The sequence below is a fragment of the Lonchura striata genome, chromosome 24 (genome assembly GCF_046129695.1).
Source record: "Lonchura striata isolate bLonStr1 chromosome 24, bLonStr1.mat, whole genome shotgun sequence".
Lineage (NCBI taxonomy): Eukaryota > Metazoa > Chordata > Aves > Passeriformes > Estrildidae > Lonchura > Lonchura striata.
Genome location: NC_134626.1, coordinates 1,771,036 through 1,790,625, shown reverse-complemented (window position 1 = coordinate 1,790,625; position 19,590 = coordinate 1,771,036). Strand labels below are relative to the sequence as shown.

Sequence of the window (19,590 nt, the reverse complement as noted above, 5' to 3'; positions counted from 1 at the left end):
ACACCCTACTGCTTGGTCCTCTGATGAGGAAAAAGGCTGTTTGGTGTTTGGTATGTGGACGTAGGAGGCCTTGAGCTTGCTTGAATGCTCTTTGCAGCCCCAGCAAAGTCTTCATCACCCATTTTCCCTGTTTCCCCACATGGAAGGCAGAGCCATGTAATGATACCTCTCTTCCATGTGGAATGGTTGTTTATCAACTGCCTGCAGACAGATGGGGAGCTCCGTGGTAAAGGCGTCTGGGAAAGAACAGAGGATTATTAACATCTGCATCTGCTCAGGGTGCTCAGGATGAACCTCTACGTCCTACAGATGACAGGCAGGGTCTCCTATTACTTAAAAACACAGTGATGTAAATATTCCTGTAGACTCAGTGCCCTGTGTGAGGGGTGACTTGGTCTGAGACTCTGTGCCTGAAGTGTCTTGAGAACACTCAGCTGCCTGGGGCTCAGTCGCCATCCTAGAGCTGTGCCTAAAGGCACAAGCAAAATGAGCAAGCCTTTTATCTGCTGTGCTGTTGCACTGGGATCCTAGTTTGTTTTCCTTGCTCTTGCTCATTTTCTGCCTCTTGCCAGATGTGGGTTTGCCAGCACCATGGTGAGCCTTCCTCTGGCCACAGGACTTTCCCAGCCAAGGCATCATGATGGGGCTGCAGCTGGAGTAGAGGTGACCATGGCCTTCAACCTGGCACTTCCTGTGTCCTGATCACACATTGCAGCACAGAAAGAGGCTCTGGTCCCTTCTCCTTCAGGCTACTCACTTAGATAGAGGCTTCCATGATAAAAGACAGCAGCCCATTAACTGTGCTGGAGAAGGAAGTGCTGACTGTGGTATCTGGGCCGTGGCTTCCCATTCCCAGTCCCCACTGGGTTCAATAACCAGGCAGGAATTACCCTTTACTCTCACACATCTGCACATGCACCCTTGCCATGGGTTTAAACTCTCTTAGATCCAATGCCATTAACCTGCCCTGAACTCATCTACCTTTGAGTGAACTCTGTGTGAAAGTGTCCTTGTTTAAACCAGGGTGCAGAGCTGCAAGGAGGAGGAGTGGAGGTTGGGCACAGGCAAAGCACACAAGGTGGTGTGCAGCCTGTCTGGAGGTGCACTGGGGTGGCCCTACCTCTTGGGTAGGCTGGAGTCAGGCCTGCATCTCATTTTCCCTCTTCTGAACTCACTAAGGATGTTCTTTTTGTCTGCTTCCTGACGAAGTAAAATAATCCAGGCTTATGTGACAGTTGGGGTGGTTTTCTCATTGATTAAAATACATAATCTGTCTGTTAGAGTTTTGGGGTATCTGTGAACAAAAGAGGCATTTTAAGCCCCATCCAGGGGCTGGAGCCATTGTTCCAGTGCTGGTCACAGAGCAGAAGGGCTGCTGGCCACAGGGAAATGGGCAATAGCTCACAACGTGGCTGGCAGAGAGACTCTCCTGCAGCTGAGCCAGGGGCAAAGCTTCCATGCACACAAGGGCAGCACTGCCAGGTGCCTCTGAGGTATTTGCATGTGGCCATCACTTTTTTATATAGGCAATTTTCTGCAGAAACAGGTTTTTGTGGTTATCTCTCAGTTTCTCCAGCACTGCTCTGAGTCCTGCAAACAATGAACATGCAGGAAGGGTGGTATTCAGCCTGTGTGTTTCCCTGGGAAAAGAAGGTACAGGATTTGAAGGGCAAAGGGGAGGGAATTTAAACTTACAGGTGTCTTTGCTGGTACCCTTCCCTGGGCCCTTTCTCCTGATCTGTCAGCTGTGTGTGAGTGAAGCAAGGAGTTTAAGCTGTGCCCTGTTCCTGCTAACCAGCTCTGCCCTGTGTGTCTCTCGTTAGGAATGGATTACCCACTGACAAACCAGCCGTCAGCGAAGATGTAAATATTTACCAGAAGTACATTGCCAGGTAGGCAAAACCTTTGACTTTGCTGGGGAGGGGACTGGGAGTAAAAAGACAGAGTGGTGGTGGGAGAGATGAGGTCTTGTCTGGATCAAGTGTTTAAACCAGGCCTTGGCACTTGCATTTCCTGTGGCATCTGTACTTGCTCTGTCCCCCTGCCTGGGAGAGCAGGAGCTGTGAGAGGTGTACAGTCATGCCAAGAGCATGCTCAGCTCCCTGGAGCTGTTAGACTTTGTGACAAATAGTGGAAAACTGCTTCACTGAAGAAGCCCAGGATTTAAATGGGGGTTCTGCCTCTTGGCTGTTATTCTTTCTGTCCACTGCCTTTTTCCCCTACCATGTCTGCAGGAGGCAAGCAGAGAGCATCTCAGCTCTGCGAATCTACTGGAGAGATTCACAAGTGACTGGAGTTTAGGGAGCTCTTGGCATCTTGGATAACATGGGACATTTATCCTAGAAAAATTTTGCAGCTCATTTTTCTGAGAAACCCTCACTGAATCAGGTGCAGAGTAGGGCACCTTATCACAGCTGTGGGCATGCTTAGGTCAGGACAGTGATGCTGAGAGGAAGGCCAAGGCTGTTGTGGTGGGACAAAGTGAGTAATGCCACAAGAGCTAGAGGGACAGAGATGATTGCATTACACCTGCCTGGTTTAGAGCTCGTGGCATAAAGGGTCCATCAGGCTTTGCCCCCGGCCTGTTGGATCCTCCATCAGTAATGTAAGAAGGCTCCCAACAAAAGCCCCTTACATCCAGACAGATGTGAGAGAAGCAAGCAAATGCTTCTCTCCAGGGAAAAACTGGAGGGTTTGCTCCCACCAGCACTTGGGCACTTATTAATGAAGGGGGAAGGGAGTGTGTACTGTGCTTTCCCACCTTACCAGAGCCCACAGAGAGGCTCCTTGTGGGAGATAATCAGCTGCTAGGAAAGTAAAAGGAACATTTTGGCAGGGAAAAGGAGTGGGAACAGCACTCCCCTAGCTCAAGAGTGGAACGACAAGTGGCTTAATTTCCTCCCTTTTGCCCAAATCCCCAGATGTAGGAGAAGGGGGCAGAAAACCCCACGGGAAGGGAGGACAGTTGTGCCACCACAGGCAGCTCCTCAAGCAGCAATGCCTCAAGTGCGTGTGGGAATTCACTGCCTCGGGGGACAGTACAGTAGTAGAATATATAGAATATAAGAAGGAAAGCAGGGGTTTAAACCACTCTTTGCATGGGGCAGAAGGAGCAGTATCCTTTTACTTCTGCAGGAATTGTAGGAATTGCAGTGGGAGAGGAGGTGGCACCTTTCTGTCCCCCATTCACCTCTCAAGTAGAAAACTGTAAACACTTCAGCCACATCCACTGCTTTTGGAGCTGTGCAAGCCCCTTTCCCTGGGTCAGGCAGGTAGCTGAGAGAGGATTGTGAGCTGCCTCAGGGACACCACATCCTGCTTAAAAGGCTTCGCAAGCCACCCGTTGCCAGCACAGCCACTTCCCTTCAATTTACACACATTTAAAAAAACAGTTTAAAGCCTTAAAATCAAGGGGTGGGGGGAGAAGAGACACAGCACTCTTATGTCTGTACTGCATAATTAGCTTAATGAGTTTGCCAAAGCCACTGCCAAAAGCTGCCCAGGGATAATCCATTCTCTCACACAACAAAACAAAACCTCTTACTTAGCTAGTTTGGGTTGGGTTGTTTTTCCCCCTCCGCCTCCCTGTATATTTATAATTAAAAAAAAAAAATAGACCACAGAAAAAATTATTATTATTATTATTAGTGCCTCAGCAGATGGTGCTTCTGGCAGCACTTGCTTAAATATTTATTTCTGTGTGGGTTTCCTCCCCCCTTGTAATTGGGGTGGATTTTTTTTTCCTTCTTTCACATCATCGTTACAGAGTAATGAGTCTGTAAACACTCTCTAAGCATGCTGACTTCTTTATTTATTATTTTTATTATTATTTTTTTATCAACTCTTGCCAGATCAAGACTTTCTGGCCAAAGAAAAAAAAGGTGAACCGATTAATGTAAAGGAAGAGGGAGTGGGCTGTCCTTGTGCAATTGCATCTATGTGTCAGTATTGACAACTTAGGAGTTTGGATTTGTATATCAGTGTGATGAGCTGGTCTGTGAGTTTCTTGCTTCAGGTGTGTGTGTTTGTGTCTGTTCGTGTGCATGGAAATTGTGGGTATGTTCAATAAGTTCAGGGGGTGTTGATGTGCTGCAGAGTCTGTGCATGTAAATGTGCACGTGTGTAAGTGTGTGGTGTGTAAGCTTTCCTGTTATGAAAAACCTAAACAGATGCTGCGCTTTAAAAATTAATAGCTTTGAACTGTTTCAAGTGTCAGAAGAAACACAGGATAATATAACCCTTTAGGAGCCCAGCCTTGCACACTGAAGGAGCAGAATTTCCCCTTTGTGCTGAGTTTGCCACTTCCCTCCTTCCCCCAGCACACAGCTTGGTGGAACACTTGTTTCTCCCTTCCTGTGCTGTAGGCACCACACACACCTTTCTGTGGCACATGGTAAGGAGGGTAGGAGTTGGAAGTGCTGGAGTGCTTGTTTAGCTGTTGTTTTTAAAACTGAGCCCATGTGTTATTCCTGCAAGGGTACTTCAAATAACTCATCTCCTGGAATCAGATCTTATTGGTGTCTGGCCCTTCTTTTATTCCAGCTAGTATCTCTGGTCACTTTGCATCCCCATTTTTGATAATAATTTGAACTGCTTTGTGTTTGTCAGCAAGGTCTTGGCCTCCTCTCTTGGCCTAGCCTGCACTGCACAGTTCTCCAGCCCTGCACAGCCCTTTGCTCTTTTTTTCCCCAAAACATCAGTGGAAGGGAGAGGAAGCTTCCCACAGGGCACTTTCTTTCCTTGAAGAGCTGCTGGTGGTGCTGCTGACATAAAGCCCTGGACTAGCAGTTCCAGTGGGTTCCGTGTGTTGTGGGGCCACATGTCCCTGGTCAGCTGCCCACAGTGGCTCTGGTGGCTGCCCTGGACAAGCCTAGCAGTCGCCCAGGCATTGAGCAGGAATCTTTCCCTCTGCTCTCAGTTCCACACCTTTGTTTGTGCAGCCAGCCCTGCTGTTTGCCTTGTGGTTTGTTTCTTCTCCGCTGCTGAGGTTTGTTCCAGTTTCTCAATCACCTGTTCTGACGTGATCCTGATTTCCTGCAGTATTTCTTCTCCTTCCCCAGGGAAAGGCATGTCTGCTCCTGGCATCTGTCCCTGTCTCCCTTTGTGAATGCTGAGGCAAAGAAGTCATTTAATTTTTTAGCAATGTCTATCTTTTCTGTCAATTAAGTCCCCTTTCCATCTCCTAGAGGCCCTGCTGTCTCCACAGTTGACCTCCTCTTCCTTACTCTGCTTCAGAAATGGCTTATTTAGTATTGCTTTTCATCTAGACTTTTCCTACCCCGTAGCCTCGCATTAGCTCACCGTATTATGATCTGTAATCTTCCCTGCTCCTGCCCCATTCCTCAGTTGCCCCAGGACACCCTCACTCCTCTCATTTTCCCTTTTTATCTGTTGCCCTTCCTCATTTCTTTCCCATGCCCTTTATCATGTGCACTCCTGCTGTGTTTAGCACTTAAGTGACGTGAGGAACCTTTGAGGAACCTTTGAGCAGATGGTACTTTATCTTTGAATGTTTCCCCTCTGAGTCCCCTTCTCTCCACTGCTTTTCCCTTTCAAGCTCTTCTAGGGTCCTCTAGAATATACACGAGGGAGTTCATGGCACTGATTACCCCATTACTGGATCATCCCCGTATGCCAATTCCTGGTGTGTCTGTCAGCCAATAAATTCTGTATGCTGACTGTTTGTATTAGATATTATATGGCATTTCTGTCTTTCTGCTCTTTTTTGCCACCCTGTATGTCAGGAGTTTTCAACTTTGCTGTATGTAGTTTTTTCTGATATCCTACTAGGTGGGCTTATACTTAAAATTTAGAATCCATATTTGTCCAACATTTATTTGTCTCCTTCTGTAATGGGAGGTTTCTGAAACTTGCTGGTGTGGTATCTAAACTCTATTCTAGAATTGTGTGGTGTTTAGTTCTAGGAGCCCTCCTTCCTTATGCTTCCCCAAGTAAACAACTTAGATAACGGAGATGAATTTCAAGGGGAAAAACAGATTAGGGATGTACAGAATCTGAGTGATCCGGCTCAAGAAGCACCTTTAAATAGTGACAAATAAGCAAGGGGAGGCGCAAGGGTCACCATCCTTGGAGGGGATAAAGGAGGTGGGGTTTAATGCCATAAACATGTGAGATAAAAGCAGGAACAGGACTTAGCTTATTTGTACCTTGCTTACAGGCATTGCTGCCAGGACAGTGGCTGATTGTCTGTCCCTCTCTCCTGTTTGCAGGTTCTCTGGCAGTCAGCACTGTGGACACATACACTGCGCCTACCAGTACAGAGAGCATTACCACTGCCTCGACCCCGAGTGCAACTACCAGGTAGGGCAGCGTCGGAGCAGCAGCACGGCTCCCCAGACCTGCAGGAGCAGCCTCCTGTGCTCTCCTCTCACACGTTCTGAATTTAACAGACCTTTATTTTGCTCCCGTTTAACTCAATCTAATACCATTTAACCAAACTCGGACCGCTACAACGAGGAGCCGGATATAGATCAGCTCAAGGCAGTGGGAACTGCTCCACATTTATATCAGTGAAACACCGAGAGCATAAATTGTGCTGTGTTACAAGCTGTGCCTGGAACCAGGGAGTGCTGATCTGGTACTCTGTCTCTCTCCCTCCTGCTGCCCGAGTGACTTTGTAGCAGCAGTATCTGCAGCAAAACACCCAGTAAACCCAGCAGCAGCGTGGGATTCGTGGGGAAGGCGCAGGGGTAGGAGTGATGCTGTAATTGCTGGGAGGATTGCCAGGGTATGCACGTCACGTGCTGTGTTTGTTTACCCTCATCCCAGGTCCAGAGTTTGACACTGGCATTTCTGTGGTCAGGCTGATGTGGGAGCGGGAATCCCAGATTTGCCTCTGCCGTGCACCAGACACAACTTCAGCCCTGCCCTGGGAGACCTCTGGGTCTCCCGGGGATGAGCCTGACCACAGCAGAGGAAGTTGATCTGGAGCTGCTGGGCTTGGCTGTGGGTTTCTATTGATCAAAGGAGAATTTCTCTCCGGGATGCACGTACTGGTCCTTCGAGCCCAGCATCCAGTAATCAAGATGAGTCTGTCCCAACTGTGACACAGATATCCCTGCACCAGAAAGAGAGAGAAACACAAAGGATGGAAAAACAGAAAAACCTATTATTATGATTGGCCTCATGATTATTTCCTAAGGGGTCTGGAAGCTGCTTGCAAAGGAGCTGTCTGGTCTCACAGGGAATAAGGATTTAGGCTGCTTTTTAAAATGCAAATTATTTTATGGCTGAGATATATTTTAGAATAAGTAACGCTTTGTAATAAGTGGGCACAAATTAACAATGATTGGCAATAGCAATCCTGTATGTACGCTCTGGGAAATCATCGCTCCAGCCTCCAAGGGATTTTGGTTGAAATCTATATCTATATATTCCCGTGCCAATACCAATGAGATTGATCAGGATTGATATTATAGGAGGAAAGAGTGGAAGTGATAATCATTTGTTTCCTATGAGGCAGACTAGAAAAGTTGTTAAACATTAGAATACAGGCCTTTTCAATTACTGCTCAAAATAAATGGATATTGATTTCTTTTAAAAAAATCAGATTTACTTTCTCACCTTCTGTGGTAAATATTGATGTCTGTGGGAAATAGAAATAAAAAGCTTCATTTTAAAGGCACTTAGCCTGCTCTGACAATGGGGTACCCCTTCATTGCTTCAAGCAGGTAGAGATTGAAAAGGATATTCTGGTCATACAGATTGTGCACTGAGCTCTATTTTTCTGTAGAAAAGCATCTTTTTGTGTGAGTTGAAGAAAGTCTTGTGTCCCTCTTTTCCTGATAAAACTGTCCTACCTTCTAGGGGACAAAAGAGACTTAGAATGGGAGGACAGTGTAAAAGAGCAAAGGGTTTTTCCTGATTTCTAGTCCAACATGAATGTGGCAGCCAGTGTCTTGCTAACCACTCCAGTGAGTGACTTGGAAGCTTGGCTTAGTTGCTTGTAGGCTGTTCAGTTCACTGGTTTGCTTTCTAACTATAGCACTTCGTGAGATAGTTGCAGCTAAAATTATGTTAGAAGACCCGCAATCTTAAAGCTGCAGGGAGCAGAATCTGGGCATCACCCCAGTGTCATGTTTACTCTAGAACTTGTGTATTTACTTTCCCTTTACCAAGAAGATACATGCACACAATTCCTCTTTAATCTGATTCTCCTGGGGTGATTACTGCCAAGCTTTCAACTCCTGGTCCTCTAAGTTTATTAACAACAACAAAAGACACCCACCCTGCCCCCAGGATTACTCCCCCACTGGGCACGGTGCGTGTCTCACTGTCTGTGTCTGTATCTCTGCAGAGATTCACTAGTAAACAGGATGTGATTCGGCATTACAACATGCACAAGAAACGTGATAACTCCCTGCAGCACGGCTTCATGCGCTTCAGCCCCCTGGACGACTGCAGCGTGTACTACCACGGCTGCCACCTGAACGGGAAGAGCACCCACTACCACTGCATGCAGGTGAGCACCCAGGGGAGTCCCGGGCACCCCTCACTCTCCTGCCCGAGAGCATCGGGCTGCCCTGAGGCACAGCGGGGACGTTCAGAGCCTGTCCTGCTCACTTCTCATTCAGGAGCCTCCTGGACAAGTCTGTGCCCTGTCCTCGCTGCACTTGTCGTGCCGAGCGTTGGGAATGGCAAAGGGAAGCCCCGTTTTCAATTTTTAGAAGCCTTGTCCATGCAGTGAGGCAGGTCTCAAGGATTTCTCAAAGTCTTGGACTTACTGAAGGAAGTCCCATTCTCTGAGACTCAAGAACTTCTTTAATGCCACTGCATGTCTCTACTCAAATCTGATCTGTCCCTCCCTTGAAACTAGACTTTCTTGTGGCACATCTGCCCTTTAGCACTGGGTTAATTTCCTCCATAATCAATTTCTAAAGTAATTAAACCTTAATGTCACATATCTGCACTTAACAGCCCCGGTTCTCCATGTTCTTTGCCAGTGGCACTCATGTGAGGTGTAGGCTGAGAGCCATGTTTCAGGGGCAGCCAAGCTTCAGCAGCAGCTTCAGCCAGAGCTGGAGCTGCTGCACAGATGCCACTGTGATGCCTTCACTGTTTTAGACATGAGCGCACCACATTGTTTGGGTCTCACCCTGATCCTTCCTCAGGTTCAGTGGTGGGATGTGTTCTCGTTTTAGTAGAATTGTGGCCTAAACCACTGCCCTCAAAATGTGCAGCTACAAGCAGAGTGATCCGCCTGCCCTTGGTGGCAGATTTTCTGGTCTGAAAAGTCAGGCTGACTTCCTGACTTGTCCCAGCAGTTTAAGACCCCAGTTAAAGTCACAAGGCCTTAATCACATGCTTAAATGCTTTGCTAGGATAGACTTGAGCATGTGTTTAACTTGAAGCTTTCTGAAGTCAATGGGGCTTAAGCACATACTTAAATGTTAGGCATGCACTCAAGTTCTGTCCTGAATAGGGACTGGTTGAAGCATGTGCTTGCAGCATTTGATAAATTGGGAATTTCATGTGTCTTTCTCTTGAGGATATTTTCTGTTACCACTTCCATAATATTGATTATTTAGTTTCTTCAGCTGAGTAGGGTGGGATTTGCTTTATTTTTTTTAGAGCACAAGGAGTGTTTCACAGCCTTAAGCCACTCAGAGTTCAAATAGAGACCCTCGCTTACACAGCTATATATGGCTAATTCCATCCTGTGCCCACTGTCTTCCAGTAAAGTCATGCCCATGTAAGCAGTGCCTTACAGGAAAGGTGTCAGAATGTAAACTCCCAATTAAAGAAAATACTGCTTAAATGGCAGAATTTGTGCCATCCATCACATGGGGTTTTTTTCTTTATGTCCATAATTGGTGTGGATAAAATTCAGTTAGTTGTTTATATAAACTGACATTTTTTTAGGCTTTCGCACCAAGAGCTGCATTGCAAATTATTCCTAAGGACGCTTTTGTTTAATTCTTTTTTTTTATGCCATGCAAGGCCTGTCTTTTTTCAAGGTGTCAGTGTGGAGAGAGAGAGAGAGGCTCTTTTATATTGGAAATAGCTGGAGATCCTTTTTATTTTTTTCTCCGGGTATTTGTCATGGGTTTTGTTATTGCCTGTTTGAATCAACCTGGGCTGAACTAAGGGGTGGTGTTTTCCTTCTCTTCATTTCTGAGATGGTGCAGGCATTGGCACATGTTGTGCTAGAAGAAAAGAAAAAAACCTCTCCCTCAGCAGGGCTGAGGACGTTTTCAGATTCCAGTGGGTTTTTACTCAATATGGCAAAGTTGCCCCGCTTTACCCAGAGGAAAGCAGGTTTTCAGCATTCCGTCCTCATCACAGCATTCCCATTCACTGCACAAGTTTAAAATTATTGAAGTGAGAGTCTTGAACAGTGACAGGGAAAAAAGTCACTAGTTTCCTAAAGCCAGCTGAACATGGGGTTTAAGATTTGCTAGAGTGAAACCATTTATTACATGCTCAAAAGACTGTTTGGCCTCATGTTGCACCAGCATGCCTTACCTCCCAAAAGGACTAAAGAAGTAAATAACTTATTCCCACTCAATTTTATATTCCCCAAATAGATGATATCCTGCTTTCTTCTGTGTCACTCCAAGATAACAAAAAGCAGCAGCATATATTAGTGTTCTTTTCTCTTTAGGAGCAGGAACCCTACTAACTGCTTCCCCAAGCAGACATGATTATCTAGAGCTGGTATTTTATCCCTCCAGTCCTCCCTTTTTTTCTTACTAGTTCATACCCAGAGAGTTCATTTGTGTTTGGTTTTTTTTCACAACTGTTCTATGCTCTATCAGTCTTCAGATTGGGAATTAAAGTGATGACTTAATACCCCTAGGAGAAGCACACAAATGGAACTATTAAATGTACGTGTGCTACTCATGTATTTATTGCTGCTGGTAATAATGTCAGGCTGTTAAACGGCTGTGCTGATGACTCCTCTTTGGGCCTGGGCTAGGTGGGGTGTAACAAGGTCTATACAAGCACCTCTGATGTGATGACCCATGAGAACTTTCACAAGAAGAACACGCAGCTCATCAACGACGGGTTCCAGCGGTTCCGTGCCACGGAGGACTGCGGCACGGTGGAATGCCAGTTCTACGGGCAGAAAACCACTCACTTCCATTGCAGGTGAGACAGCAGGGAAGGGGAGGAGTCCTGCCTCAGAGCTGTGTGGTCTGTGTGCCTCCTTCTGCCAAGTCATAATTTCAGGAGTATGCACAGGGACTTGATTTGCCCTGCTGTGACCTTCTCAGTATTGCTTCTGGGAGAACTCGTATACCAGAGTAGATGTGAATTCCAGGATTGTGCCACAGACCACTCTGAAGGCAGGAGTATGATCTGAGGAGAGGATACCCACTAGAAAACAGAGCCTAGAATCATTTGGGAAAGAGACTACAGTGCTCTTCAGAGTGCAACTGTAGGCCATTAATACACTGCTAATGGCACTTCCATGGTAGGGTTCTCTCCAGACAGCTCATCCCTTTTGGGGCCAGACGTAGCCTTCTGCACAGAGCTGCTCTTCTGTTAATTCCTTAGGTTCTCCGGAAGAGTAGGAAAGCACAATTTGTATCTTAGTCCCCTTTACTTGCTGTTTTGTTGGAACTTTTAGTGGAAGGTGCCTGTATTCCCATGTTCTTGTGGGAGTTCCACAAGAGTGGAGTGAGCTTCCCAGCCCTCCCACATGGCAGCGTACCTGCTTGCCTGGGTGTCCCAGGTTACCCACAGACAGCTGCTCAGCCCCTCTGCAGCTGGGGCAGTTGTCTCATTGCAGAGGGAGGTGGGAGGCAGCAGCTCTGCCATCACAGCCAACCACCCTCTCCTCGGTGCCCTTGCAGGAGACCTGGGTGTACATTCACCTTCAAGAACAAGTGTGACATTGAGAAGCACAAGAGCTACCACATCAAAGATGATGCCTATGCCAAGGATGGCTTCAAGAAGTTCTACAAGTACGAGGAATGCAAGTATGAGGGCTGTGTCTACAGCAAGGCCACCAACCACTTCCACTGCATCAGGGCAGGCTGTGGTTTCACCTTCACCTCCACCAGCCAGATGACTTCCCATAAACGCAAACACGAGCGCCGGCACATCCGGAGCTCAGGAGTGCTGGGCCTGCCTGCCTCACTCCTGGGCTCCAAGGATAACGAGCAAGAGGAGTCCAGTAACGATGACCTTATTGACTTCTCTGCCATGAGCTCCAAGAACTCCAGCCTGAGTGCCTCCCCGACCAGTCAGCAGTCTTCCGTTTCTCTCATCGTCCCAGCTGCGCCTTCCTCTGCGGCTGAGCTTGCTTCCTCACAGGCCACCAAGTCTGCCAACAGCATGACACCAGCCACAAAGATCTCTGGCCTGCTTTCCCAGGCTCTTCCTAGCAATATACCCTTGGCCCTGGCACTGTCCAACTCAGCACTTCCTGGAACAGCTGGATCCTTCTTCCCCATCATCCCCAGTCGGGTCTCTACACCACTTCCTGCCAGCTCGGCTAATCTGATGACTGCTGGTTCTTCTGGCACCAATCCAGCATCATCTGCTCCTACAGATTCCTCATCCCAGGCAGTTTCAGGATCTGGTGATCCAGTGGCTACTTCTTCGCCTGCTCCAGCAGCCTCTATAATGGAAAGGATCTCTGCTAGTAAGGGATTAATCTCTCCTATGATGGCCAGGCTGGCAGCAGCTGCACTCAAGCCCTCTGTGGCACTTGAAGCAGGTGAGTTACCTCATCAGTTGTGATAGTGGTGGGAGGCAGAGCAGTGCCTGATGACTTGGAGGAGAATGAATGAGAAGCCACCCAGTTGTCCATGGGACTGCAATTGGGAAGGGGGTAGAAAAAGAAAATAAATGGGAGAATGAATTTGGTTGTGTTTAATTAACCCTTGAGGAAGGCAGTCTTGGCAAGGTTTCTTGTGGAGCCTGGCTATGCCCACATGGCCAGAAGAGAGGCAAGAAACACTTTTGCCCATCAAGGCTCTTACCAGAGCTGAAGAGTGTTGCCATGTGTAATTTGCTATAGGCTGAAAAGAGAGAGGCACTGTATTGAAAATAGAAATGAAAAAAAAAATATTTTAGCCAGTACTTGCAGGCTCTACTGAGACTGTACCAAGCTTTAGCTAGGCCCGGTGTTGATGGTCCTGTAGCTCACGGCCAGTTACTTTCCTGATCTGGGGGCTGTTCTGTGCTGCAGCTTTGTTGTCCCAGCTGTGGGTTTGGGGATAGTGTTGGTACAGTCCCCAGACAGGACTTCCTTTTTGGTCAGTTCTTGCAAGCTGTGCTACTCTTTCCCTGTGCTACCTGAGGGGAAAAGATGGGAAGGGGAAGTGCCCTGGGCCAGGCAGGGCTGTTCAGGGAGCTGGGCTGAGCCTGGAGCTGGAATAAACCCAGAGCTGGGCTGAGCCCGGAGCTGGGCTAAACCCAGAGCTGGGCTAAACCCAGAGCTGGGCTGAGCTCAGAGCTGGGCTAAACCCAGAGCTGGGTTAAACCCAGAGCTGGGCTGAGCCCCGAGCTGGGCTAAACCCAGAGCTGGAATAAACCCAGAGCTGGGCTGAGCCCCGAGCTGGGCTAAACCCAGAGCTGGAATAAACCCAGAGCTGGGCTAAACCCAGAGCTGGGCTGAGCCCGGAGCTGGGCTAAACCCAGAGCTGGGCTAAACCCAGAGCTGGGCTGAGCCCCGAGCTGGGCTAAACCCAGAGCTGGAATAAACCCAGAGCTGGGCTGAGCCCCGAGCTGGGCTAAACCCAGAGCTGGAATAAACCCAGAGCTGGGCTAAACCCAGAGCTGGGCTGAGCCCCGAGCTGGGCTAAACCCAGAGCTGGGCTAAACCCAGAGCTGGGCTGAGCCCCGAGCTGGGCTGCCCCGGCCGCGCTGCTGATGGCCCCATGCACCCAGGAGGAATGGGGGAGTAGAAGGAAGTGATCTGATTAAAGAGGGAGGGGAACCTTCACATACTTTTAAAATTATTGTTTGAAAAATTGTTTCCTAAAGCAGAGAAAGGTCATTGAGGGAACTGTTTTCCTTTACTTTTTAATAAAATGCCACTTGCTGTCTGAGAAGCAGCTCGCCGTCAGCTGTACTGCCGGAGGGTAAATTAATATTTTAGTCGCTTGGGGATTGTGGAAAAAAGCTCTGCAGACATGTTTCTGTCAGCAACTTTTTTTCCCTCCTTTTTTCTTTGCCGTTTTTCCTAATTTTTTCCCTTCAATTTGTTCTCTTACATCCCTCCCCCCTCCCTTTCCTCTCCTCCTTTAATTGGAATTCTTCTTCCACGGGCTGGGCGCCGAACGTCCTCCCGAAAAGGAGCGTTCCCGGTTTTTGCGGGGACACGGGGAGGGCTGGCAGGAGTGGCCGGTCCCTCGCTGTCACCTTGGCTCGTCCCGGCGGGCAGATGCTCGGCCGGGCCAGCGCTGTCACCACGGCAACCCGGGGCTGGGGACGAGCAAGGGGGCTTGACTAGCAGTCGAAAGCTGCCACATTGCCTCAGCATTAACAGAGTCTTTAATAAACGCTTAAGAGGCAGCCCCGCAAATTAGTTATGACAGTTTGTGCAGAGAATCAGGTCTCCCCCACGCTCCTTCCGCCCTTCTCCTTTAAAGGGCCCGTAGCCTGGACAACTTTGACATAATTTTGCAATAATTATCACTTGAAGAATTTCCACACTGGAGTGGACGTCAGAACCCATCATGTCAACTTGGCAATAAACGCTGACCAGCAATCCCAGTACTTCCCTCCCCCACACACTTTTTCTTTGCTTTTTCCACTTAGGCACTGATGCCAATGATTTAACTTACTTATTTGCTGTTGTAACCTCATTTTAGACCTATGCTTTTAATTTATTTTTTTGCACTTAATTTCACCGTATTTCTTGAGCAGGTAATGGACAACCAGCACCTCCCGGACGGTTCAATCCAGTCCAGGTGAAGCAGGAGCCTGTGGAGGCCATGGGACCCACATCTGCCACCAGTCAGGACCCCTTGCAGGAGCACAGCTTGGACCTGAGTGTCAAGGACCACGGGTGAGAGAAGTGGGCAGGCAGGAACACTCAGCACTTCCCAGCATCACGCTTTGGGAAGTTTCCATACCCGTAATTCAAGAGGACACAGCATGTTGGTGAAAGGCAGCTTCACAGTGGTTGAGTTGAACACCCCAAAACTAACAGCAGGCAGGCTCACTCTGCACCCCATTCTCCAGGTGGTTTTTTGGGCTCACAGGCACCTACTGACTCTTCAACAAGAGCTTCACTTCTTCTGCTCCCTTCTGAAAATCAAGCTGCTGGCAAAGCTGTTTTCACTTAGTCCTCTTGTCAGTAGCTGACTGAAACTGCTCCACTGCCACACCTCAGCACACTCCTAGCAGCAGCATTTGCACTGCTGTAGTCTGTTGAATCAGGGCTTAGGGAAGCACATTCCAGAGAATCTGGACACACAGAGCTGGGTGTCAGGCTCACTCTGCTCTGGGTCTGGCGTAGGCTGCTCTGCAGTTCTGGGGATGGTTGTGCAGATGTGAACGTACCTTTCTCAAAGCATGTGTCCCACCTGCCCAGCATCTCTGCTGAGAACAGGAGTGTTTGAGGATTGTGCTGTGTGGAAAAAGAGCAGAGGAACTGATCCTGGGATAAGTGAGCACCACTTTGACCTTTGTATCCCTTCCTGTCCATACCTTATTTAAACAAGCCTCCCTTTGGGAGTCCAGCACTTGGAGCCAACTGCACAGATCCTAAGGTTGCCTTTCAGTGCAGGATTGTGCCTTGCCTTCCTTACTGCCCCTATCCCTGGCAGCAGAGCCTTTGTCAACATCCCCCCTGCTTTTGTGGTATTTTTGTGATAGTTCTGAAAATTCTAATGGGATGAAAGGGTAAAACCTGGGGGAGGTCATGAGCTAACAAATGAAGTGTGATGCAGTGGACAATGAGGGAAGACGTCCGGGCCATTTAGTAGTGGAAAGATCTAAATTTTGCAGACCTGAGACCCTCTTTCTGTCCCTCTTGGCTCTCACAAGCAGGCGAGTTTGGCCTGCCCAAGGCAAGGTTGGCATCATTCTTTTCCCCTGGATGTCGTAGGTGAGGAGCGAGGCAGCCTGAAGGGAGGAGGATTAATCTCAGCGCTCACAGTCCCTGTGCACATCTTAACTAAACCCTGTTGGTTTGTGTGTTTCAGTAATGAATCAAATGGCCACACAGTCTCAGCAAATTCATCTCTTTTATCCTCGCTTATGAATAAGGTAAGAGCCATCCATCAAACGCCTTTCATTCCCCCCACCAAGAGAAATTAAAGCTGCGATAGCGGGGAAGGGGGGGAAGAGATGCGTTTGTTTTTTAATGTTTTGCCTCTAATAAGATGAGTTTGTACCATTTAAATTTTGAGACCATTTTTCATCGGGTATAATTTCAGAGCCACTGCTTACGAATTAATTTAATGAACTGGCTGAAGAAATATATTGCCGCCTCTGACACCTTTTTTTTTTCCCCATCCTTTCTAGACAGAGGAGGGCTCCAAAAGCTCTTTTCTTTTTTCTTTTCTTTTCTTTTCTTTTCTTTTCTTTTCTTTTCTTTTCTTTTCTTTTCTTTTCTTTTCTTTTCTTTTCTTTTCTTTTCTTTTCTTTTCTTTTCTTTTCTTTTCTTCTTTGGAAGGGTTTTGGGTTTTTTACTTGATTTGGGTTTGTCTGTTTTTGTTTTCAGGACCTGGAAACTTCTCTCTCGCTTCCCTTTTATAGTTATTGATTTTGTTTACTTACTTAAAAACATTTTCCTTCATTTGGGGAGGGAGAGAATAATCTGTTTGTATGAAAGAGAAGAAAAATTAGAAGTTTTGAACAAAATAATCAATTTCTGTCTTTCTGGTGTGAGTAATGGTGTCTAACAGAGTCCCCTTTACTGTGTCCTAGAGTATTTATTTTAGATGATGCACAGTTTCTTTTTCCTTACTTTTTTGTTAAATTATACATCATCTCAAATGTATATTTCTCTTTTACATGATAAATTCTACTGTACCAAGATTAATTCTGAGGCTGTATACAACTGCTCTAGAGATCAGGGCACCCTTTGAGCCATGTTTTAATATTCTGCTATGTGATAGGTTTTATAGGCATAACTATTGCCATCCCCTTGGCTCTGGGTGTTACATGCATCAAGGCCATATAACCCTCAAGAGAGGGCAAAATGACTTTGCCTGGTAATCTCCCACCTCCTTTCTTTCTTATCACTGTTTTTTTCTATGTTGTTTAATTTCTGCATTTATCCTTACGTCACTTTTCTCCTCCATTGGCTTTCTGTTACACTGAGGTTTTGGTTTTATCTTTTAAACTTAATTTCTTATTTGTTTCTTTGTATTGTCCTTTTATTGTTTCCAAATATTCAGGTCTTTCTTCAGTGAGCAAATGTATTTAGTTTTTTTTATTCTGCTCTCTGGGGTCATGAGTCATTCTGAAGGTCCCAGATCAGGGAAATTCTCTTTCAATCGAGGCTTCCCTTGAAAATCTCCAGGATAATATGTGATATAAGTATATGTTTAGAAAAAAGCATTTTTTGTGTGCAGTCTGACGTAAGATTCTTAAAGTTGAGCAAAGCAAATGTAGCACAGGTGCAAACTAGGAGTCAGGTTTAAGGACTGGGATTAACCAATGAGATAAACCAGGAAAGAGTAGAACCCACTGTGTGTGTGATTGATGGAACCAATTCCAAGACTAAAGATTGCAGAATCAAATCCTTCATTGTTTTTTAAGGGAAAAGAACAGGAAAAAAAAAAACTTTAGAGAAATGGAATTACCAGTGGAAACACACGATCTGAATTTCTGACTCCAACCATAAAGAGTTGCAGTCTCCACACAGCAGCAGGGGCTTTACCTTCAGGGGGCATTAAGAGAGCCTCAAATAACCAGGATTCCTGAAGCCTATTGCAGTTTATTTAGGGGGTTGTCAGGCTTAATTAACTGATATTTATAAAGGGCTTTGAGACCCTCAAGTGGGTGGAGTTTCCACTGCAAGTATTGGGCCCAACCCTGCATTTTATTCAGGCTGTGAAATTCACTGTTGTTACTGGAGGTAATTGAGAGCACAACAGAGAAAGAAAGAGTCTGGGAAATCATGCATTTATCCTGAAAGAAAATTTTCCCTCTAGGCAGGCTTGAGTAGCTTCATTTTTCTATCCTGCACATTATACACCTGGATCTCTAAACCTTCTCTGTGTAGATTCTGTTTGAAGCCACGCAGTGCAGATTGTGAGACCGTGTCCTGCTTTGTGGAGGATGTGTCCATTTAGCACAGAAAAGTGACACGATTTTATTATTGACGTTAGTAAGAATTTTCCAGGAACTTGAGACAGATTTTTCCCCCAGTTGAATGAGATTTTCATCCTTCTACCCCTCACACATACCTGATAGTTACTTTAAAGGAGACATCCTTGTGGCTGGGATAAGATGACTGAATAAACTGGAGTTTGCCAGTTCCACCACCAGCAATTTGTAGGAGCCCACACACCTTTTGCATAGTCAGATGGGGGATGTCTCTCTTCACCTCAGTTTCCTCATGGATAAAACAGACAGGATGCTTCATTGCTTTAACAAGATCCATGAATAAATATTCAATGGACACCTGAGTGCTTTGTGATGGTTGGGTGGAAGGTGCAGAAGAATGAGGTGTTACTAACTTTTGCTGATGCAGTTGGAGCAGCCTGCACAGACTTTTTGTCTTCTTTTTTAATCTTTGAAGACACTGCTGTCTGTGGGACAGTCCTGAGGGTAGCCGTGTCTGTGTGCTGGGCTTGATGCAATGTGTGTGTTCTTGTTCCAGATATCCAACACCACTGCCAGCATTGGCAACCTGCTGAACATTAAGACAGAAGGCGAAGGCAGCCAGGCTGGGGCCGGGGAGCCAGCCCAGTACTTGGGCAAGGCAGTGAAGGCCCTTGTCCAGGAGAAGCTCTCTGAGCCGTGGAAGATGTACCTGCGCCGGTAAGGACAGCGTGGAGCTGGGAACAGAGGAAAGGGGAAAGTGCTTCCTTTGCAAAGAGCCTCACTGGCTCACCCTGAACACAGAGTTCTGTAGAATGTAAAGGCCTGATTCTGCCAGACACGGATCACCTGGAGCACATCTAGCACTTGGTCATACCTACCTGCACCAGGTGTTAACGTCTGGTTAGAAACACCTGCCCATGTAGAATTATTTTGCAGAGGGGTCTTGAGAACCAGATACAAGCACAGATCTTCATGTAGTTCTGTTATCCTGGACTTCACCTTAGGCTCCTCCTTACGACCCTGCAGTGTGAGCCCAGGGGACTCGGTGTAGCTCTTAGCACTGGGGCTGTGTGAGACCATGGCCACTTACTGCACACAGCCACTGGTGCCTTGACACGCTTCCCGGGGCATTTCAACTGAAACTAAACAAGTTCTGGGGATGCAGAGGCATGGGAGCAAGGAAAAGGGGCTGGGAGCTGGGATGATTTCTGCTGCTTTTCTTGTAGGAAAGGAGACTCAAAAAGAAAATGGAGCAGATACAAAGCTCACCCACAAACATGCCCAGACAGACACATGCTCTGAGGGCACACAGGTACACCCAGGCAAACACAGAGGTTTGTGCTCTGACACAGAGACTCACCTACAAATGCCAGTGCACACTTTGTGAAT

The 19,590-nt window shown here is 47.0% G+C and overlaps 1 protein-coding gene across 3 annotated transcripts in view; it reads left to right on the top strand.

Annotated features, from left to right (window-relative positions):
• Positions 1 to 19,590, top strand: part of CASZ1 (castor zinc finger 1) — a 191,428-nt gene that overhangs the window by 159,105 nt on the left and 12,733 nt on the right. For all 3 annotated transcript variants that reach the window (XM_021529833.1, XM_031506617.2, XM_077788100.1), the window contains 8 exons: positions 1,824 to 1,892; positions 6,231 to 6,321; positions 8,318 to 8,482; positions 10,940 to 11,112; positions 11,820 to 12,688; positions 14,845 to 14,986; positions 16,128 to 16,191; positions 18,758 to 18,918. In XM_021529833.1, coding sequence (XP_021385508.1) covers positions 1,824 to 1,892; positions 6,231 to 6,321; positions 8,318 to 8,482; positions 10,940 to 11,112; positions 11,820 to 12,688; positions 14,845 to 14,986; positions 16,128 to 16,191; positions 18,758 to 18,918 — 1,734 coding nt within the window. The remainder of the gene's footprint in view (positions 1 to 1,823; positions 1,893 to 6,230; positions 6,322 to 8,317; positions 8,483 to 10,939; positions 11,113 to 11,819; positions 12,689 to 14,844; positions 14,987 to 16,127; positions 16,192 to 18,757; positions 18,919 to 19,590) is intronic.